The sequence below is a fragment of the Lycorma delicatula genome, chromosome 2, assembly GCF_047948215.1.
Source record: "Lycorma delicatula isolate Av1 chromosome 2, ASM4794821v1, whole genome shotgun sequence".
Lineage (NCBI taxonomy): Eukaryota > Metazoa > Arthropoda > Insecta > Hemiptera > Fulgoridae > Lycorma > Lycorma delicatula.
Genome location: NC_134456.1, coordinates 14,092,639 through 14,117,161, shown reverse-complemented (window position 1 = coordinate 14,117,161; position 24,523 = coordinate 14,092,639). Strand labels below are relative to the sequence as shown.

Genomic DNA, 24,523 nt, shown 5'->3' with positions numbered 1-24,523 from the left:
AAATACATCACTTATAAATTCCATATTTTGTAGTTTTATAAATCAATAAACGTTTTCAAAACAATCTTCTCAAAATAGAATAGAAAAACAAGATGATAAATTATAATATGATGATACAAATTTACACAATAATATGGAAAAGAGAGTGAATGCGTATAAAATCTGAAGATAAATTAATAAAAAAGTAACAGTTTCAATATTCAAACACAACAAACACAACCTAGGTACACATCTCACTGACTAAATAAAAATACAAAATTTCTTATGTATTTATATAATACTTATATCTTCTTGTATAATACGTCTTCTCTATACTTGTATAATCTTGTTCATACAAGATATATAAGTAATTTAACAAAATAATAACACCACATGATGCTGTTGTACAGATGCAACAAAACAAACTTCTGTTGTTGGTCGGTAGGTAACCATGTAACTATCAGATTTGGTTATATGGAGAATGTTTGTAATAAGATGTTTGTATGTCAGTTTTAATGAATCAACTTGTATACTCATTCATGTTTATACGCCAACATTTATTATTAAAATAATCCTGTTCATACACGTACATATATATAAAACAAACTTCAAGGCTATGAGATTGACTAAATCTATAATATATTTCATATAAAATAAATAATAAACTAATACAACAATGTTCTGAACTAATAAAAACCAATCTGTGTTAACATTTATATTAAATAATAGTTTTTCCTTAGTTAATTAACAGATATTTAATAAATAGTAATTATTGATATCAGAAAATTTTTAATGCAAACATATCCCGTTATTGGAGTGGAGAAGGATTACAAAGGAGGTAATCTCTAAGGAATGCACAAACTGGAAAGCACTTCTGTTCCACCATTCTTAGAAAGCAATAGTTACTGAATTCAGACTAAATTAACAAAAAAATAAAAATAATAACTTGAAATAGTAATAGTAGAATTAATAATGATAATAATATTGCAATTAAAAATTAAATTAAGTGCATTAAGCCATGCCAACTAAATATTAGTTCACTATTCTCCCAATTTTTAATAATGTGATAATGTGTAAGTAATTATATACATGAAATAAAAGTACCATAAAACAGTCCAGGGAAAGGAACCCCTTCTAAACCTTAGAAACATATAACTATGTATTTTTTTTTTATTTCTGAACAGAAAAGTATGTAATGAATAACAAATCTAGTTACTTCGAACTCAAAAACTGATCAAAATCTAGTAAAAAGGGCAAATTTTTTTTCATTTTTAAATAACATTTAATGTTCTTCCATTTGTATTATATATATTTAACATTCTCAACATTTCATAGAGAAGATTGTTTCAATCAATTCTGTGAATAATTAAAAAATAACTGACGATGAAACTGAATTAACAGTGTCTTTATTGTTATGTGTCTACATATCATTTGTAAATAATGAGTGTAGTGATGCTGACTCCTTTCTACAATAAAAACAGAGCTAAGAAAGGACTCGTCAATGAACAAGTATGATTCTAAAAGTGCACTAACACGCACAATCTCAACAAGGGTAGTACACATTCACTTATCGGCATTTTATTACTCTTTATTTAATTTTTTAACTTAAGCATACATTTAAGTATAAAAAACAACTGGTATTAGATATGTGCATGTAGCTTATGCCAGTAACGGTAATTACAGTGAATGTTGGAAGGAACTGACATCCAATACCTACAATCTATATTTAAGACAAATAATAAAAAAAATATCTCAATTATTCATGAGACATAATTTACAATACAATCGGTGCATACAATACAATGAGACATAATATCGGTGCAGAAAATGTATTTTGTATAGAAAATTATGTATAATTCTATAGCCACATAAGGCATCAAAACTCAAAAGATAAAAAAGAAGTAATTAGAGGAAAAAACAAATATTAAATTTTTCATCATTTTTTCATACCGGCTCATTTCCAGATACTAATTGGCGAAGACTTGAATATATCAACACATTTTAATGCTTAGGTTATAATAAAAAAATATCTTATTCGCTTTTTATCCTTAATTTTATGTCCCCTGGACTAAAATCCTACTCTTTAAAAATAAATTCCACACTATTCAAAGTAATAAATTTATGTACATCACTAAACAAGAGCTATAAGAATTATAATAAAAAGTTAAAAAATAATAATTTATTGGTTAGTGACATATTAAATGCATAGGTAAATAAGGAAAAAAGGTAATACCATAACAACGGCGTTGTCGAGCCACATGTTGTGGTACTAATTCGAATACTGCTGTACGGTCTGACAAAACAAGAGCCATAGCAACAAGCCAGATCAAGGCACATGCTGTGTGTGCACTATTACTTGATAATATCAACACAAAATGAGAAGACGCTCACAACACACAGAATACAGTACAGGATAACTGGCGTCTCTCTTCAACAAGACTTAACTGCAATACAGACAAACAGCCTGAATACAATTATACCCACAACCAATATATTAATGTTAAACATATACTATTACTAAATAACACATACACAGCGTAGTTATTAAATTAGTTTAACAAAAAATAAATTTATCACTACGTAATTATTATAAAAATTTGATATTCAGTAACTGTTACCAAGTAATCAGGCTGAGCTTTAAAAAAAAAATTAAACTTCAATTATTCAATTAGACAAAATTTTAAAACTGTTATATCACTTTCTTCTGCACGCAACATGAAAAACTGATCTATTGTCAGTTGTAGAAGGTATTACTACTACTGTTGGCATCACTTCCATAACAATAAAAAAATTTTTCATAACTACCTGAAGACATTATTATGTCTTCATATAATTATATGAAGAAATAATATTACATGTTATAATTTTTAAGTTTACAAGGGTTCCACCGGTTAATTAAATTTTGTAAACTTTCTTCAAATAAAAAAGATCAAAACTGATGACATGTAATACTAAACATATAGACCTAATAATAAGATGTATATGTTTTCTAATTATATCATACACAGTTTTGTTGAACCAATCCAGAACTGACATCAACAAAAAAAAATGAAATTAGGGATAAGCCAAAAGTTCATAAATATGACTGGAAAGAAATTGTAAGGTTATTCCCAAAAATCACACACATAAAAAGTTGAGAAAAGTAAAAATTGTGATTTTTTCATTGATATAGGTTGTAAATCATTGTAAACTTTTTAAAAAATAGTTTATATTAATTGTTGTAAACATGGAATTCCATATTTAGACAGGATATCACTAACCAACTGTGATATCAGATATTCAAGTCTATTTTAAAATGTACGCTAGTTTAAAAATTCAATAAAATTTTATATTCGCTATTTTGGATTGAAAATAGACAAAAACAAAATATTTTGGAAAAAAGATTGAATTAAAGAGCAATAAACAGGAAATACATAAATTATTAGTTTATGTAGAAACTAATATCTCAAAATGGTACTTTAACATTCACATTTTACGATAATACTTATTCGCTCATTGTAAGATACCCCAAAACTTTAAAAAAACTCTTTTTATAGTTAACGCTTAGAAAACACCAGTCTGAAATTGGAAATCAAAGCTACGATCAATTGAATGAATAAGTAAGTATGCTTACCTCAACACCAATCAGTCAAGGCTATATAGCATATATTTCTTTTGTTAATTTATTAATAATTCATATTAAACAAAAAAAATGACAGCGTAGCAATAATATATAAAAAGGATATTATAACTATAACAATTTTTTTTAAAAATGTTTATATGAAAAGAAGGCATCATTACTTGTGCTACCTTATCTGAAGTCCACTGTATACTAAGTTACAACAGCAGGCATGACTACTGACCTAATTAATGGGGTGCACTACTTGTAACATGCTGCTTCCACATAAATTAAAAAGTTAATGCATTCATTTAATTGGTAGTCATCTCAGCTGTAGGTGTCAACAGCAATGATCTTAGGTGGGGAATAATATTTTTTTTAATTTTAAGAAAGTACCATTCCCAGCAATAATATTCATACAGTACAGATTGTCATACATTTTTTTTAGGAGGATTCTTTTCTTTCTTGAAAAACAGAATGAAATTTTTATCACAAATGTTTATTCATATTTAAGACTTCCATGTCTACCGACACATCTTACACAACTAGTCAATTGTTCTCCAGTCAATATGTAAGAAACAATTCACTTTCTTAACACATTTAAATTAATTTTTATATATCAAGAGACTATCTACCAGGAATTGTTGTTTGGTCAATCTAGTACACTTTACTTACACTACAAAATTTATACAGAATTACTAAAATACTGCAGAATTTACTAATACAATATTTTTATACTGACTTCTTCATAGTAGCATTTTACAGTGATGATCAAACTTGTTAATATATTTTTATAGGTTTGAGATCAGAATTTTTTTAAAGCATACCATGAATACACTATATGCAACATCTTTACATAATCTACATTTTAAGTCAGATAAGATCCGACAAACAGTCAGTTTCAAATATTTTAAGGCAAAACTATTTTCCTAAAATGTATAAAATATAATGTGTGTTAGTAAATGTATGAAGTCAAAGTAAAATTTAAATTGGGTAAAGTTTTTACTTTACCCAATTTAAATTTTTTTTTTTTTTTTGTAGAGTATTTATTAGGTAACGTAAAAATTTACAACTTCAGAACTGTGAAAGTTACTTAAAGATAAATGGCAAAATTTATCTATAACAAATTTATAAAATTGCCATAAACTCCTAGAGAACAGTATGAAAAATACAATAGTCCTCAGACTCCAAAATAGCCTTTTACCAATAATGATAAGTATCCGTATTTAACCATAATGATTTAATTATCTTTTATTATGTAACTGTAGATATGATATAAACCTAATGCACCAAAGAAAGTTTTTTTAGGATTTATGTGTTTTAATAAACAAAGAACTCACATAAAGGACAACCTATAAGAAAGGATCTTGAGATTATTTAAAAATAATGAGGGAAGTAATCATATTCAAACTCACGACAAATTGGAATAATACTGATTTAAAAGGATTTCAAGAGCCTGGTCAAGTCTAGCGAAGCGTTCCATTAAAATAACTATAACTAAACTGGGTTTCTACACACATTCATGTCAAGTGTGGATCCAGCAGTGCAAATTTGTTGTACATTATTTTAAAGGTAAGTCTTTGTTACTACTACTAGAATTTCCATTTTCTCTTACCAACATTTTTTACTATCATAAATTCACATAATTTTCATTTCTATTTGGATTGTTTCAACTAACTGTAAAGATATTTTATTTCTTTTTAAATAAAATTTTCATAAAATTCTTGTATTTCATTGTTTTTATTGTCTTACTGATAATGAAAATGTTGATAAATCAGTTAAAGTCAGGTAAGGACAAACAATCCTGATTTTCTTCCAAACCAAAAAAAAAATCAACTCATTACTATACCAATATAGTATTTTATTTTTAAAAAATAAATAGCAGTTTTTTAACACAACTACACAAAAATAAGAATTTAAGATAAATAAAAAGCTGTTAACAATATTCACCTCTAATGGAAGGTGTCTAATTGACAGTTCATAATTTAGTTGGGTTCATCCAAACATTACAAACAGGGAAGGACAAGGTTGTGCTATCAGAAATTACACTATTTTTGGGTGGCTCTAATTCATAAAAAGCAATTTTTATTGCAATGTGTATTAAAGCTGGTAATACAAAAACTCATTGCAGAAAGGCATTGCGCTTTCTAACTTAGATGAGTTGCTTATCTCTTACTTAATTCCCCAAGGGTAGTTCAACCTCAGATCCATTGGATTCCAGGACCTGAACAGCCAGAGCATCCTAAATATGATCATATGGAGAGAACTGTCTATAAGCCAACTAAAAAGACTCCTGTTTCCTGTCTGACGGCAGCTTAATGCCATAAGTGTCTATTGAATAACACAATTTTTAATCCCTCCTAAAATAAATTATTAAAATTACCTAAAAACAAAAAAAAATTATGACAATGCACTGAACAAAATCTGAAGTTCAGATTTAAATATATTTATATGGATCTGAAATTACATGTAGTCAGTAACAATCCACTTGTCCTTCAAATATTCGAATTGACATTTACTTTTACTTACTAATAAACAACAAGAAAAACTACTTACATTAACTCTAAGAGCCATTTCATTACATTTTCACAAGAATTTAAAATGTCTATCACTTAGAAAGGAAGTCATTCATTATTTACACCTTTTTATGATACAAACACAATTTATTGACAGTTTTTCAGTAAGGAATATACTTTTTTAATGTGTTTTTACTAGCATTAAGTAAACATCAAAATGACGGTTGCCTGTCAAAGCTTCCGATATAAAAACACCTTACAGTTTAACACCTACAGCCTTGTTTTCTTCTTTTTCTTCAACACATTAGGATATGATTAAAGTAAACAAGGGGAAAAAGAATTTATTCCTAGGTACACACCTACCACCTGATGTGTCAATATGATTGATTAAAGAAAAAATAAATTTATAGAAAAATGATAACTGACTGAGCAGACAGCAAATCCAATTTAAAAATGTACGATCCATTAGTTAAATAATTGATCATTAGATTAAATTAATATACAATTCTACTAAGCACAAGAAATACTTCGTATATAACTGATATTAAAATGTTAAATATCATTAAAATATTACACTGATTAAAAAAAAAATAGGTTTTCAGCGAAATCATTATGTTTTTAAATTAATAAATTTTAATACAATTAACTTACTAAATACCCAAAAATATACATCCAGAAGTTACCACTTCCCTTTTCAGCTGTACTCAAGTTCTTTCCTCAATAGTCTTATAGATAGTACTGTTGTGAAACAACATAAAGCACTATTAGATTAAAGATCTTCTAGATGTGTTTTTCCCGGTATTTAGAAAGGACATCAAAATACATATATTATAAAATTATGTCAAATTTTATCACATTGTTTTTATTATATAAAACCAACAACAGTATAAATTATAAATTCAAATACTTATTTATTAAAGTACGATATTATTAAATTGCACAGAATAACTTCATTAAACATCAGTAGAATATCAAAACTAATCACACAATTAAGACATATTTTAAATTGATACAATTTACAACTTCTAAACTGTATTATAAGGTTAAATAAATTATTAACACGATAAGAACAAATGAAATATGTTTTTGTAATACTGTATCAAATTAGTTTAATTTTAAATGCATTTTTATACTTTATATTGTAACTACACAGTATAAAAATGTTAAAAAGTAAATGTATTAAATCAATTTACAACTAATAAATGTTTGTTATATAATTATTAAATAAACAACTATCTTAACATATAAAATGAAATAATACTTATTACTTTCAACATTACATAATCCGCTGTCTGTCTATCATCAATTCTTAATACTTTTTAAAAATAGTTTTAAACAAAATCTTCTTTTATGTCTTTGTCTCTTCAATGCCTCCTTAATGAATATGAATGTGTATAATGCAACTGTCCCTCAAAAAGACATGTACATTAATTCATTTATCACAACAGTCTTTCTTATAGCTATGTTGTAGGTAAAGCATCTAAAATACAAATAGCACTGATCCGAGTTTCTTTCTATGATAGTAATAATGTTTTATAATTCAATAACAGTCTTGGCTTGATGAACAATGTAAATTCAGCTCAATGTAAAACCAAACGGTAAACCACTATGTATGTTATTTTCATTAGTAAGCCTCCCACTGAATTGCTGGTCATTCTTTGGAATGGTTATGGAACTTTCAGGAGTGGCTTCGTTGCATGTCAGATCATCTAAAACTGTGGAGGCATGGGACATATGGCTAAGGATTCCAACTTGTGAGAGAAGTGCTGGAAGTGTGGATTAGAAAGGCATCGGATATACAATACCCTATGCAAACCTAATTTTTTTTTCTTATTTAACTTCTGGGAATCATGTCAGGTATTACTTCAGAGGATGAATGAGGATGATATGTATGAGTGCAAGTGAAGTGTCGTCTCGTACAGTCTCAGGTCAACCACTTCTGAGATGTGTGGTTATCTGAAACCCAACCACCAAAGAACACCAGTGTCCACGACCTAGTATTCAAATCCGTATAAAAGTAACCGCCTTTACTAGGATTTGAACAGTGGAACTCTTGACTTGGAAATCAGCTGATTTGCAAAGACATGTTCACAGCTAGACCAGCCTCAGAAAGCTTGAGGAAGGTGGCTGGGCTATAGGTAAGTTAAAGAATGTGATGATGTACAGGATTGGGGATCAAATTCCGATCGTGGCGAGTGGGGGTAAAGAAGGCTTCATCTGGGTTGAACTACCAGATGTGGTATTACTTCGTTGTTAAATTTTGCCGAACTGCACCCAGTAGGAATTCGATACCTGTCTTGAGAAGTTAGAGAGAGTGAAGCAACGTTGAAGGAAGGAGGTGGTTGTGTCAGCAGATCTAAACGCCTAGAGTGTGACCTGGGGGTGTCAGGTAACAAACCAGAGGGGCAGAATTATGGAGGAGATAATGGCGGGACTAGGACTGGTCTCTCTAAATGATGGTTAAGTGGCTACCCTAGTGAGGGATAACGGCAGTTCTTTTATTGATGTTACATTCGTCTAACTGGGGCTGGCATGGAGGACCAATAGATGGAAGATGCTAGAGGAAGAATCTCTTAGCGGCCATCAAATGATCACGTTTGAGGTTGGGGATGGAAGTACAATGGATGTGGTGGTCAATGAGAGAAGGCTACTCTCCTCAAGTGGGTTAGATAAGTGTATGAAGAAGATTAAAGAGTACCTGGGACATATGTCGTTGGTTTTGCCAGGGTACTTGACGGAGGTGATGGCTAGAGCTTCGAAGGAGACATTTGTGATGAGAAGGGCAAATAAGAAGGGGGCCTACTGGTAGAATGAGGTGGTTGCAGAGGCAAGAGAGGGATGTATGCAAGCTAGGAGGAGGCTCCAGCAGACCAGCAGAAGGGGATCATGTGAGGAGACCCTTGATTGTAAATGCTTGCTTATAGAGAGGAGGAAAATATAAAGAAATATTCGTTAAGTAAAATTGAAAGATGGTTGGAGTTGTGCAACAAATTGGAAGAGGATATTTGGGGCAATGCCTACAAAATTGTCATGGGTAAATTTGGTAGAGCGTTACCCAACCTAACAGAGGACACATTGCATTTGTGCATCAAGGTGCTGTTTCCTAGATGCCAGAGGTTAAATACAAGAGAAGTTGCAGCGATGAACACCCATTTGTTCTCCCTGGAGGAGCTGTTTCGGGTGGCCCAGACTAAAAAGTAAAAGCTGTTTTGGGTTTACCAGAGTAAAGGTCCAGAGTTTCAGGTGGTGAGTAAAAACAGCCATGGCTTAGATGATGTGATGAATACGGTGGTGGTGGCTATGTTAAGGGTGGCAGCTGGCCAGGTGCTTGCAGCCTTTAACATGGTATTGTTACAGGGAAGTTTGCCTGCTGAGCAGAAAAAGGCTAACATGGTGGAGTGGATACAAAGTAATGCCTTTTGTGCTTACTAAGTAATATTAGTAAGCTGTTTAAGAGGATGCTAGCAGAGCGCTTACTGAAGGAGGTAGAAGCAAAAGGGGGTTATAGCGAGCATCAATATGGATTCTCAAAGGAGCGTACTACGATGGATGCCATCAATAGGGTCATGGGCCTGATTGTTGACACGGTGAAAGGGTCACAGGGGACAAGGACCATTCCAGCATTAGAGTTATTAGATGTAAAGAATCCATTCAATGCACTGCCATTTGGATGCATTATGGATGAGTTGGTTAGGAGAGAGATTGCTCCTTATCTTCTAAGAATCCTGCAGCACTACTGCGTGAGTAAAGTGGTTGTGAGGCGTGAGAGGGACGCGAAGTGAAAGTGACCATGGAGTGTGGTGTGCCCACAGGATTCCATTTTAGGGCCTATTCTGTGGAACCTGTCATAAAATGGCGTTCTTGGGGTTGAATACCCAGAGGGCGTCATGGTGCAGATGATGTGTCCATGTTGTTGTGGCAAGGATGGAGGCAGAGATGACCAGGAAGGGCAATGAGGCGACTACCATATTCGACGACAGGTTGACCTGAGGGGACTTATTCTTGTGCTGGAAAAAAACAAATTGGTAGATATGGCGTGAAGGAGGCATCTGGCTCTTACCAAAATGAAGGTGAGAGACATCGAAATACAGCCGGTCAGGAAGGCGAAATATTTAGACGTGTGGCTGGATATCGGAAGGGGTTTCCAGCCACATATTCTGGAGACGGTTGACAAGGCTTGTAGAACCTTCTCAGCTGTCTCTATCGATTAATGAGTAGGGTGAACGGGCCGAGCTCATCGAAGTGGAGGATGCTGCGGCGGTGGTTTGGTGCGTCCCCTGTATGCTGTGTAGGTAAGGAAGAGGAAGCTAGATAAGAAGGTGCTGTTTGGAGGCTGGAAGGGCTGCAGCATCGGCTGGCGATTGGCATTGCCGGAGCCTACCGGACAGTCACCACTGAGGCGATCCTTATGATTGCATCGCTCCTCCCACCGGAGCTTCTGGCGAAGGAAAGATTGAGGAAGGGGGACGAGGGGTGTGGCTAGGATGGAGTTGATAAGAGTGTTGGCAGGAGAGGTGGTCCAGAGCAGAGGTGGGCCAATGGACGAGAGGATTAATTCCGTGTATTACGCCGTGGCTCAAATGTAAGCATGAGGAGCTTACGTTTGAGCTTATACAGTTCATGTCAGAGCACGGTAGTTTTAATAGCTACTTGTGCACCATAAAGAGCCGACATCGTGAGGCGTGTCTATTGTGCAAAGAGAGCTTCCTATGTCCAAGATGGGAGGAAGAGAGGCACTTGATGAGGAATCGGGTTGAGAAAGTGATCCTTGATAACGTTGTGGAGACTATGGTTTATGGAGAAAGAAATTGGAGTTTGTTCAGTAGGGTAATAGGGGGAATAAAAAGGAAAAAGATGGCGGAGGAGGTAGACGAGCGTTGAAGAGGTGGAGAATAGAGTAGGGAAGAGTGGATAGCCCCGTTTAGAAGGGGGAGATGCTCCGGTATCCAACTACCGATGATTGAACGGGGACTTTAGGGATCTTTAGGAGGGGAAAGGTATAAACCGTAGTCCCCGTCTGGGAACCCCTTGGGGACCCTAGATTAGAGGCTTGGCAGAAAGAAAAGACCGAGTCCTGGCCACTGGGTGGTGCTGTCAGGAACGGCATAGCCGGGTGTGGCATGACCATCTGGAGGTCCAAACCAACTGGCACCCTCAAGGCTGTGTAATATGAAAACGTAGGCCCGTCCATGAGGAAAAGGGACAAAAAATGGTCATCTAAATCTAAGAGTTAGGGGCCGTGGACTACCTCCAAGATTTTTTGACCACCGGGTGGACACCGTAGTCAAGAACGTCACGAAGAGACTAAGAGATGGGTTTCAGTTATCACCTGCGACCCTGCAGGAGGTTGTCAAGTACGATATTTACCGGATAGCAAGTAGACGTAGGGAATATACGCCAGTTTACTGGTGGACGCCAAAAATGGCGTAAATGCGTAACGACCTTCAACGATGTAGGAGGCTTCTGCAACGTCAACGACGGTCCGGCAGAGAGAGTCACGAGGAGGCTGCCCAACAGTACAGGGAGTGCAGGAAATCCCTATATTTCGGAATCAAGAACGTTAAAAAGACAGAAATGAGGACGATTATGCGAGAATCTAGACAATGATCTTTGGGGGCAGGCCTAAAAAATCGTTATGAAGAGGTTTGGTGGGCGTCTGCCAGTACTGTCGGAGGATCGGGCTAAGAGAGGTGGTGAAAGTCTTCTTGTGCCGAACAGGAGGTTGTAGAAACCACAGTCTATGAAAGAGACATTGGAAGAAGTCGTCTCAGCGATTAATAAGCTTTGGAATAAAATGAATCTGGGACCCGATAGGGTTCCGGCCAAAGTGCTCAAGGCCTGGTTAGTCAGATCCCATGGGACCTTGTTGATATGGTCAACTGGGAATTGAAAGTGGATCGTTCCCTACATGCTGTTAGAAAGCATACCTAGTCTTCCTCCCTAAGAGCAGTAAGGACTCGGTTGAAGCGTTCCGCCCTCTTTGTTTGCTGAACAATATGGCTAAGGCAGTTGAGAGAATGCTGGCGGTCCGTATTGTGTAGGAGTTAAACATTGGAGCTGGCACTCACGCGAATCAATACGGATTTGTTAAGGGTAGGTCAACCACGCAGGCCATCTCTAGGGTTGTGAGTTGGGCAGCTGAGACCAGAAGTGGAACATGGAGAACAAGGGGCATTCCTACGCTTGTGCTAATGGATGTCCGAAATGCATTTGGCTCAGTAACATGGAATGCTATTTTGGCAGCCCTGAGGGATAAGGGTATATACCTATTGAGACAGGTCAGCGAATATCAACAAGTGGGTTTCTGTTGAGACCCTGGAGGGTTGTTTCCGTTTCCAGATGTTTGGGAGGGTTCCACAGGGGTCAATGTTTAACCCCCTCCTTTGGAACATCGTTTTCGACGGAGTTTTGGATGTATGGTTACCACCGCAGGCAGAGACCATCGCCTACGCGGATGACCTGTCGGTACTGGTCAATGGAAGGACTGAACGGGAGATCCAAGTCCGGGACAACTCGTCCCTCTCTTCGATAACGGAGTAGGTGAGAGGGCATGGCTTGGTAGCTAGCACTCGGAAAATGCTACTATCACCCTGACAGGCAGGAGGAGGATTGAGCCAATCGAGTGGAAAGTAGGAGACCATCGTATTCAATCCATGAACAAGGTGAAATACTTAGGGGTCACATAAATAAATCTTGTAAATTCAGCAAAAATGTGCTGGCGATCTGTGACAGGGCCGAAATTGCCTTATCTGAGTTAAGCTGGTTAATGATCTCACACGCGCGGCCCCGAGAGCGTCCAAACTTAAGGCCATAAAGGAATCAGTAACATCCATTTTCTTGTATGCAGCCCCGGTTTGGGGAGCTACCGTGAACATTAAAAGAAATTTTCTACGGTTAAAAAGAGTACAACGAAAATCCCTGCTACGTGTAAATGCTGCATACAGGACCACATCTTACGATGCAGTGTGCATACTCGCGGGAGTCCCTCCCATTAATCTTTTGGTGAAAGAGCGAATCAGCAGATACGGTGATGAGAATAAAGCCGAGGTTAGATCGATAACCTTGCATGTCTGGCAAGAACAATGGAGGCTGGGATGGGAGAAAAATCAGCCAGAACGAGGAGATTAATACCCGACCTGGTAGTATGGAACAAGAGAAAACATGGTGACATGAGTTATCATGTTCCACAGTTGATAACGGGTCATGTTAATTTTGAGTCGTACTTGTATGGTATTGGCAGGCGGGAGTCACCTGACGGCATGTACTGTGATGCCCGAGACACAGTAGCGCATACGCTGTTCCACTGACCGGAGTGGGAAGAGCACCGCGGACGTGCTGGCATCAGTGGACTAGAGCCGGAAGATCTGACTGCGTATAAGCTAAACTCGGAGGACAACTGGAGAGTAGTTGAGGAATTCTCTAGGGCGACACCTCGGACTAAGGAAGCAGAGGAAAGAAAGAGGGGTTTCTAGTAGAATAGATTACCTACAGAAAGCCCAGTGTAACAGGTGAAGAAAGGGACCGGAGAGCGAAGGGGCGAAGGATAGCCTCCTGTGAAGTCGTCGTTCGTCCGCGCTTGCATGGATGGGCGTCGGCGATGAAGTACGGGGACTCTGGATTTCCTGAGCTCGAAGGCACCTCCTGGGGCTGAGTAATGCTTGATTGCGGGTACGGCCCTAAGAAGGGAAGTGGTGAGATAGGAAGTTTAGTCGGTAGGGCGCAGTTACACATACGCACTTAAAACACTTGCAGAACTTGTTGCGAGTCTGACACTACCCGTAAATGGGGTTCCTACGATTCAACAAAAAAAAAAAGAGGAAAAAAGTCATCTAAATCTAAATTCAGTTACTTTTATATGGATTTGAATACAAAATTGTGGATACCGGTGTTCTTTGGTGGTAGGGTTTCAATTAACCACACATCTCAGAAATGGTTGACCTGAGACTGTAAAGTAATACTTTACAGAGGTTCCAGAGGCTACAGAAAAAAAAGAGAGAGAGAGAGAGAGATCATCTAAATCTATTATACAGCTACCCCATCAGTTATCTTGAAACAATATTAATGCTCTAATGTATAGAACGGGGAGAGATAAAACATGCTATACATTAGTATACCCATTCTACACATTAGAGCATTAATATTATTTCATCTCTGGCCCTCTGAGACTGTATATATGTACTTTGAGGGAAAAAGCAATCTACTTTGCTTGAGAGATATTTAAAGTTAAATGTGAGTTTTCTGCACTGCACCAGACAGAAATTAAGATCTCTATAGAGGTTGATAGATAAGCAGAGTTGCATGTCAAAAAAAGCACTTAAATTACCAAGGATGAACTCTACAATCCCTCACAAATTTATTATCCTCTTGACACCTACCTAAAACAAGCCAGAAGCCAGCGAGGAGAAAGGGATTAAGTATAAGGGAAAGGAGTGATTAGTGAAAAAGCAATGATCTTAACAAGTTTCTCCAAGTTATTGGTTCAGCCCAAAATCCCTCATTCGTTGAGGGATATCCATTCAAGTAGGAAATACCATATTTTTATAAACAAGCAAGCAGGCCCCATATAGTTTGTCAGCAAAACCCAAAGTAAAATTTCTGGATATCATTTTTACCGTAAGTTTTATTTTTTACTAAAATGTAAAAGCTTCCCAGACAAATAAAAAAAAGAAATTACAATCTGAATATACCTCTGAATATCTTGTGTAATTTAATGAATCATAGTTCATTACTTTTCACCGATAATATTTCAAATATCGCAGATTCTTCAATAAAATATATGTATGTACATATTATGGTCAAATGTCATAATCGTAGTGGTTGTAGAAGATCTTTCTTTGGTACCAGTCCCTTCTATTTTCAAAAATAATAAGCAACCTATTCCTGACTTAGTAGGATGAGTGAGAAGTTAACAGTTTCCCATTGCTTTCTTCAACGAGCCAAATATACATCAACATATCTGCTTGTCGATACAATCAAAATATTAATATTTAGTCTTGCAAGTGGATATTTACATCGTTCACCGCATAGACTATCCAAATTATGAATATCATTATTTTTAGAAAAAGCAACTCTGACTGTCCCTTTTGTACTTCAGACGGTTGACAACCATTGTGAAACAATCCTCATTAAAATATATGATGAAAATTCATACTTGAGGTACTACAGAAAAAAAAACCTAAATAATTAGTATAAACTATTTTCTGTCTTATTAAAGTGTATACTTTGAGCAAAAAGCCAACACAAAGAATATTCCACATAAAAAGAGTACTTTTAAATCTGACTCAAAGCCATCAACTTTATTAACTTAATGTTCAAAAAAATATATAAATAATGAATGTCTTATAATAATAAAAGTTCTTGTTTTTTTATCAAATTATTTTTATTAAAAATTATTTTATTGAAAATACAGAATAAAAAAAATAATTACACCAGCCTTAAAAAATGATGAAACGCACTTTCGAAACTTTCGTCAACAAAAAGGGTTTTACAAAAGTTAAAATCATATATATATATATACAAGCAATTCCCAGAGGACTCAATTTTAAAAAAGAATTTCTTTTTATTGACATGACACCTCCATTTTACTGTATAAAATATGCATAATATAATATAAAAACATCTTAATATGCTTGTATTATAAAGATAATTTCAAATATTTTAAGTATAGAATAGATAAATCAATTCAAAAAAAAAAAAAATATATATATATATATATATATTAAAAATAAAATCAACGAAACTACTATACAAATAATGATAATATAGAAAAAAATCTATTACTTTTAACATTGATAATATCAAACTGACAGAGAGACATAAAATCAATTTCAAGAGTTTAATCTGTAAAAAAGTGAATATTTTTTAAGTAAAAAAACAATTATTAAACTTTTAACTACTTTTTTATTCCAACAACTAAATTATTGTAAAACAATTAATTTACAAATGGTACAATACCTTAAATTCAATTTCAAAAATAAACTAAAATAAAAAGAATAATTGTTTTATTAGTTACTTAAATTTAATCACAGTTACGGTTGCTTCAGCGAATCTACAAGCTTGTGACGTCACGTGCTGATATCTCATTATATTACTGTTTTCCAAAACATTATTTTTGCGCGTAATTATTATTTTTAATTCATTTTTCGACTTACAAACAATACGGGCGCCAAACAATACATTTATGCTGCTGTGTGTTCAATTCTTCCCGCTTGAGTCGATTACATGTATAAAAATGTTTAATGACAGAATCTTGTAAACAATAACTTCCTTAACCGATGACTATTTTCTGATCGGTATTATGTACAGGTGTACTAGTATAATGTACATACAAAAAATTTATACATGCAGTTAGAAATTATGGTTTTCGTCACGATTATATTTAGATCCGTCATTTGTAGTACACAATGTGCGTATAAAGAAATAAACTTTTGTCCGGTTTATAACGTGTTCGATGAAGGTATTCGGATAACGTTTTTGTGAGGTCATATTATTTTATAATTACTCATTGTTTTTTTGCAAATTTTTATAATACATTATTTTTTTGTTTTATTTTTGTTCGTGTGTTATTAGTACGGTTTGTTACGGCAGAATTTAAATCCGTAATTAAAAAAAAACAACGTAGTAGTCAAACACATGAAATTATCAATAATGTTTATGACTTTATGAAAAAAGCTCTAAAAGTAGGTAAATTAACTGACGACAAACATATAATTGGCATTCAAAAATACGAAGAAACAACTGCTGCTGCTGCTTCTGGAATATTAAGAACACAGGTACAAAAACTAAGAAGAGAAAAAAAGACATGATTCTTCAATCAATATCCCAATCGTGTTCTTTCAGCACGTAGAAAAAGTATAAGGACGTTCGAAACCGGTCAGTAGACTGAACGGTTTTGATTTAGGTGTACTTAAAACAACAGTTAATGAATTTCATTCAAAGAAGAATGAATTACCTACTTTAAAAAAAAATTAGGCAAGAACTTCAGTGATCAGGCGGTGAATCAATTTTAGCTGTTATTTTGAAAGAATTAGTTTTTAAATGGCGTAAAACTGAAAATAACAGAAAACTTTTAATCGACAAATCCGGTATCAGGTGGAGTTGAATATTTACAGGTAATGGCTAAGTACGGGCAAAGCAATGCTACAATTGTTTATTTGGATGAAACGTACGTTTTAAGTCCGCATTATTCGACAAACCCGTGGTCTGATGGTATTTTTGAGGGACTTCATATGCCGATTAATAAAGGTGACCGTTTAATAGTAATTCATGCCGGAGGAGAAATCGGTTCTATTCCGAACGCATTACTAACTTGGAAAGCCAGTTTGAAAAGTGGCGACTACCACGATAACATGAATACAGACAATTTCATGAAATAGACGCGTGAAACAGCGATTCAAAATCTTCCACCACCAATATCAGTAGTAGTTGTTGATAACGTCCTTAATCGCAATACAGGTATTGATAAAGCTTCAAATTTTAACTCCAGAAGAAAAGATATGACCGATTCGCTGGAGAAACCCGATATTCCGTATAGTTCAAAAATTAGTAAAGTTACATAAAACTAAAGTACAAAAATATCACTTGGATATCGTGTTCTTAGACTCCCACCGTACCACCCTGATATGAATCCGATCGAGATTGTACGGTTAGCCGTAAAAATAAATGCGGCGAGTCATAACAACATTTTCTTTCACAAATGTTGAAAAATTAATTCCACGAATGAAGATTACTGGGAAACCCTATCGTGAAAAAGTAAAAAATATTAAAAACTGGAACCACTGATAGATGAAATGACAGAACGTAATACTATACGTGTAGACTCCGATAGCGGAAGTGAAAATGAAAGTGTCAGTTATAGTGATTCGTTTAGCGAGGATAGTGAACTTGCTAGAAGTTTGAATTAGATGCGTGAAGAAAATTCAAATAAACTTTTGCTTATTTAAAAAAATTAGTAATTTAGTACAAATAAAGGTTATGAAAGGATTAATTACGTACTGTTTATAATTATTAAATGTAAATATGGTAGTTATTACCGCGTAAAATATAACAAGTAATATTTCAATTTGATACGCGGAGTTGATGTTTACGCCGAGTAGTAATACGCAGTCTGCTCATGAGGTCACAAGCTCGTACACCGGCTGGAACTAGTATAACCTATGAACTAATCCGTATGAAAGCCTTTCCTAGGATTTGAACGTTGGAACTCTCGACTTCCAAATCAGCTGATTTGCAAAGACGTGTTCACCACCACCAACTCTGTGGGGTTGAAATGTACAATTTTGTTTATGACCATCTCACCGATACAGAAAGTGATAATCTTTTCCTAATAGAAGACCGAGTCATCTATGCGTCCAGTAAGAAAAATGTTTAATTTACTTCATCGCATATTTTTAAGTTTCTTCATCCCTTTGTTAAAAGTGTTAATTGCTACCCGATTCGTATGTACTATTATAATGAAAAACAAAGCCTCGATGTAGCTTTCCAAATGAAGTAGCTCTCGACAAAAAAATCTACTATTTTGTGCATCATTTGTTTTCAACTTGCTCTTTTCTGAATCTATTCGTTTAATAAAAGTTACGATTTTATCCTGTGTTACGTGAAGAACATCTTGAAATCATCTTGTAGCACATGTAACTTCCTACTTAACAGATTGCCATTTAGAGGAGATGCTCTGTATACTTCTTAAGTAAATCATAAAACTTTCAAAGATCTTGCATAAAGTGTTCCAAAGAGTAGAAAAAAATGATTTAAAACTAGATACTTGATAAAATATTTCAAAAATGTCATTCTTATATTAGCAATGAAGTAAATAAAATTAAGTAATAAGAAGTAATCTCCATTATCATGCAAAAATATTATTAAAGGAATAATACAAATTTTGTATAGTTACTTGTTTACTCTTTCAAATAACACAATCGATCTATTATTTTATTTCTTTATAATTTTATCAATTTACTAAGAATAATTTAAATTAGTCTACAGTCTACAGAAAAACAATCAAAGCACAGTCGTTTCAAATATTTAAAAACACGAATAAAATTAACAAACGACTTCCTCATAATCATTGGTAAAAAATCCCTTACGACTTACCTGTTATAAAAATTCCATCTATCAGTAAGTAAATATTATATTTTATAAGTGTTTTTAATCCACATTATTTGTATAACAATGTATATTAAGTCAAATTATTGTATTATTATTCATTATTTTTTGACACGGTAATGTAATGCATTGATCCAAATTAAGTACTGAATTAATGTATTCTTAATATATTTTCAGTAAAAATTTAAACAAGAGTTTATTTTTCTGGTTGTTAAAAACGATTAGTTAACAATGTTTCTTTTCCTGAGTGTTACAATAGAGAGAAAAACAAAGAACTGCCGCCACTAATCAAAATTTCACCCTCCTTTTTTGTATACCTCCTCATTTTAAGATATTTTCATTGTCACCGACAAAAAACATTTAAAAAAATCTATATAAAAAATGTTAAATGCAAGTGATATGTATGGTATGGATGTTGGCCAGTTTAAGGTTTAACAATTCCAGAAGCGCTTAAAGTACATTCCTGACAATCAGTAGTATTATTCCTGTATATGAAGTAATTTTACTATTAAATTTTGAACTTCATCAGCCAAGGAATCGAGTCATTAATAAGTTATTCTTAAACGATTTGAGAACATTCAAAAACATATTTTTTTTAAATGTCATTCCCGATCTTAAATATTAACTTTTTAAAACAGCTGTTTATTTATTTAAACGAATTTAATTCGAGTAACCCCTGATAAATCTAAATTCTAGTAAAAAGTAAAATGATAATATACTCGCATAAATTAAAAATGAAATATCCTTTAGGGCTCTTGGACAAGAAAATTTACCTCATTTTTTTCTAATTTATTTCATGAATATATTTTTTTTATAAAGAAATTATTTAAAAAAAAATGTTTTCTTCTTATTTAAGAAGCGCTTTTAAAAAATTTTTATTTTAAATTTGAACTTCACTCATAACACTGACGACCTAAATGAAAGCTTAATTAAAACTAATTCAGAAAGCTTAACGTAGTAATTATTATCCTCTAACCTATAAAATAAACATAAAAGTACATAAATAACTGCAATATAATAAGTTAAAAATTTTCAATTTACGTTAATAATAAATAAATTATATATTTATTTTAAAACTTCTGCTAAATAATAAAAAAGTATTGTTTACATACGATAATATGAAGGTGAAATAAACAGTTAAATATAAATATATATATTTAAACAAATAATTTTAATTAAAACACTTAAATAAAATTACCGTTAAATAGAACTAACCTTATATAAAATCATAATCGGTAATCTATAATGTAATTATGTTTTTTGTAGGCGTATAATAATAATAATTGTTACGACTAACACGCGTAACTAAACCCGAATACGTACGAGTGTATGACAGACTCATAATATTGTAAGAAAAAATAATGATAATAAATAGTTGAACTTGATATTATATAAGTTCTACCGTATTTAAAGATAAATAATGGCCGATAAACAAGCGAAAAGTTAGTTCTGTTAACAAGCACCTGTAAATGATAGGCGATATTACCATCCCCGATGGTTAAGCGTTTAGCGCGTGTTACGTTAGCGCATGACCCCCGACTGACATACCTCGTCTACGATCAAAAAAGTGGGGGTAAGGTTTTGACTGTATAATGTCATGCGATGTGTACAAATAAATCACGGTCATTTAGCCGTGAAACAGTTAAAACTAGCGCTATACGGTTCAGTAAATTGATAAACTAATATTGTTAATTATTTTCATTTTCATTAGTGAATTAAAAGTGCTCAAATCTTTAAGCTATATATATATATATATATATATTTATTTATTTTATAATTACACTATATAATTGCAATAGTGTAAGTAAAAACAACCGGTTAATCAATTTAAAGAGTGAAGTAAGTTTTAAAAACATTAATTATAATATAAACGTCGGTACTGATGTTGCCATACATACTTGACATTTAAGTAGAGCTTAATATTAGCTCTTCCCGTGAAATAAAATTAAAATTTATCCGTACACTTAACGATTTTTACTTTCCCGCCTTGATAGCGGTATAGAAGAGGTATAGCTCTAGAACGGAAAGTATTGCAATCGGTTCAATTTGGGCATATGTGGTTTTTACTGGATTTTGACTTTTGACACCTAAGGAACCCAAAGTCGTTTGGTGTCGGTATTTAAATCACCTTATATCTCCAGAACTACTGGATCGATTTTTACCAAACTTGGTCAGATTACTTCTACATTGGGTTATCGATGCCGTTAAATTTTCAACGTAAAAAGTCACGGGAGTGAGGCTGTAGAGCAAGGTCACCCTCAGTATCTCGAGATTTCACCAAATTAAGGTCGTATTTTTTTAGGCACATTTGTTAACAATTAAGAAATAACAAAATTTGCAACAAAAAAATTGCATTACTTTAGTTAGTGCTCACCGTCGCCGCTAGTACTGATATACCCGCGTGAATTAAATACGGTGTGCACGCCGTTCTTTAGTTAGACTCGTTGAATTAAATAAATATTTTATTTACATAATTATACATATTTTAAATTGTGTGTGTAAGCTGCGCATCAGAAACTACTGCGTTGTCAGCTTTTTTTTTTATTTCTATTTAAAAATAAAAAAATTGTAACACGATTAAATAAACCGGTTGTAAAATTAGCACAAATTCAATCCTGCGCTCTGCGTATGATATTTTAGAACATCGTTAAATATTTAAAACGATATTAAAGAGAAATATTTTCATTAAAAAAATCCTGTTTTTAAAAATATAAAAAATATGCCCTTTAATGATACGACCTTTGTGTATTTGCACTGCGATAACAACTTATATAGAAACGTGTAATCAACAAAAAAGTTTTCAAGGGGTAAGATTAAAACGAAACAATAAAGTTAGAAAAATTTACACGACTCCAGTTATTCGGGGTGGAGTACTTATTACACGTAAACTAATAAATATTATTTAAAAACAAGTCGTTCACGCCCTGATAACGACTCATTTATACACAAATAACTACAACATTTTTAACGCTGCTAAGTGTTGAAACAGAAAAATATAATAGAATTCCTATTTTTAATACAAACTTTTGTAGGTAAACCTACAAAATTGTTCCCATCTTATGGAGAAAAATATTTTTTATTTTTTTTTTTTTTAGAATTTAATTAGGATGAAACACTTTTTTTTGTCTTCAGTCATTTGACTGGTTTGATGCAACTCTCCAAGATTCCCTATCTAGTGCTAGTCGTTTCATTTCAGTATACCCTCTACATCCTACATCCCTAACAATTTGTTTTACATATTCCCAACGTGGCCTGCCTACACAATTTTTTCCTTCTACCTGTCCTTCCAATATTAAAGCGACTATTCCAGGATGCCTTAGTATGTGGCCTATAAGTCTGTCTCTTCTTTTAACTATATTTTTCCAAACGCTTCTTTCTTCATCTATTTGCCGCAATACCTCTTCATTTGTCACTTTATCCACCCGTCTGATTTTTAACATTCTCCTATAGCACCGCATTTCAAAAGCTTCTAATCTTTTCTTCTCGATGAAACACTAAAAAGTTTTAAAAATTAATATAATTAACACTTTTCCAGGACGAAATATAACTTTTTTAGAATATATCGCTGCTCGTTTAAAAAAAAAAAAAAGATCTATCGATACGAAAACCACAAAAACGAGAATCCAGCGAATTGATGAGAATAAGAAACGAAATGCAAAAATAAATCGTACGTGAACCAAAGTTCTTTACGATGAGAAAATATGTTTTTCCTTTTATTCTAAATTTCTAATTAAATTACGTTATAAAAATCCAATACGAAGCAATGATGCAGACAAAAAATAAAAAATACCTTCAAATTGTCAATATAGACAGATTATTTTTCATTTAAACAGTCAACTTAAGTCGACTGGAAAAATACTTACGACGGGATCGCTAGCGGAACTGCCTCTTCAAAATAAAAAATGATTCGACATAGGATCGTATTGAGAACATCCGCTTTTTTGAAGCCGATTAAAAAAATTACGTAAAAGAACTAAAATTTTAGTTTTCACTGTAACCCGTTCGTTTCAACTAAATTCATTTGATATATTTCTATAACTTGAATCTTGGGTTTTTAATAAATACGTTTGCTTTTTCCGGTTTGTCTTGTAATAGATTTTTATTCAAAAATTATATTAAACACTTTGGTTTCTGTTTCAAGAAAATCGGTCAAGCCGTTTATTTTAGAGCAAGAAATAGAAAACGCACGGTATAATACAAACTTTCTCCTAAAGGCGCAGTCCGCTAAAAAATAATGAAATATAACTTTTACGTAGTAAGTTGTACAAAACAACCGGGTAATCTCTTCTCGTAAATGCATATTTATATACCTTAAATTCGATTACCATTTAAAAAGCTACAGCTAATTCTCGAATTTTGTAAGACAGTACCGATCTAACAAACAAACTATATTTCATACAGAGACTTTGGTTCTTCGTACAGTACAATGTATACGGTTGAATTTATACCTATTACCGTTATTTCGACAGATAAACTCGCTATAATCGATTATAGTGTTTCCTTGAACTAACATAACGATCGCAAACTTTTCCCTCGCATAATGAACTTTCTCCTTTTATGAATGAACTTTCATCTGAAAGTTATAGCATTTCTTTATATGAAAGTGAAACTTGGACAATCGGAGTATCTGAGAAGAAAAGATTAGAAGCTTTTGAAATGCGGTGCTATAGGAGAATGTTAAAAATCAGATGGGTGGATAAAGTGACAAATGAAGAGGTATTGCGAAAAATAGATGAAGAAAGAAGCATTTGGAAAAATATAAAAAGAAGAGACAGACTTATAGGCTACATACTAAGGCATCCAGGAATAGTCGCTTTAATACTGGAAGGACAGGTAGAAGGAAATAATTGTGAAGGTAATAATTGTAAACGTTTGGAATATGTAAAACAAATTGTTAGGGATGTAGGATGTAGAGGGTATACTGAAATGAAACGACTAGCACTAGATAGGGAATCTTGGAGAGCTGCATCAAACCAGTCAAATGACTGAAGACAAAAAAAAATAACTTTCTAAGATGTTTTTATTTATTATACGTCTTTCTACATTTAAAATGATTTCAATTTACGAGAAACACAACGAAAAACAAACTAATAAGACGGGTGGTCAAATATAAACGCGGTCTGTTAGGCATAATAAAAAAATAAATCCACCAATTTTCTAACAACAAAGTATATCAAAGAAATGAAACTAGCGTTTCAAGCGTAAAACTGCAACTAAAATTTAATAAACTAATATAAATGCAATAGAAAGGAAAACTTTAGGAAAGTAAAGTTCCGTTAATGCGTTATAATTTAAGGCCACCGGCTTCTATTATTAGTATTATTCACTT

General features: G+C 33.3%; 1 protein-coding gene across 8 annotated transcripts in view; it reads right to left on the bottom strand.

The window, feature by feature from the left end:
- The window catches only part of LOC142320478 (solute carrier family 66 member 2), a 226,221-nt gene that overhangs the window by 64,856 nt on the left and 136,842 nt on the right, over positions 1-24,523 (bottom strand). For 4 of the 8 annotated variants that reach the window (XM_075358298.1, XM_075358297.1, XM_075358300.1 and 1 more), the window contains exon 2: positions 2,213-2,423. The exons of 3 other annotated variants lie outside the window; for them this stretch is intronic. In XM_075358298.1, coding sequence (XP_075214413.1) covers positions 2,213-2,291 — 79 coding nt within the window. In that variant the 5' untranslated portion in view covers positions 2,292-2,423. Of the gene's footprint in view, positions 1-2,212; positions 2,424-24,523 lie in introns of those variants that run through there. One more of the 8 variants, XM_075358304.1, reaches the window with a different exon arrangement.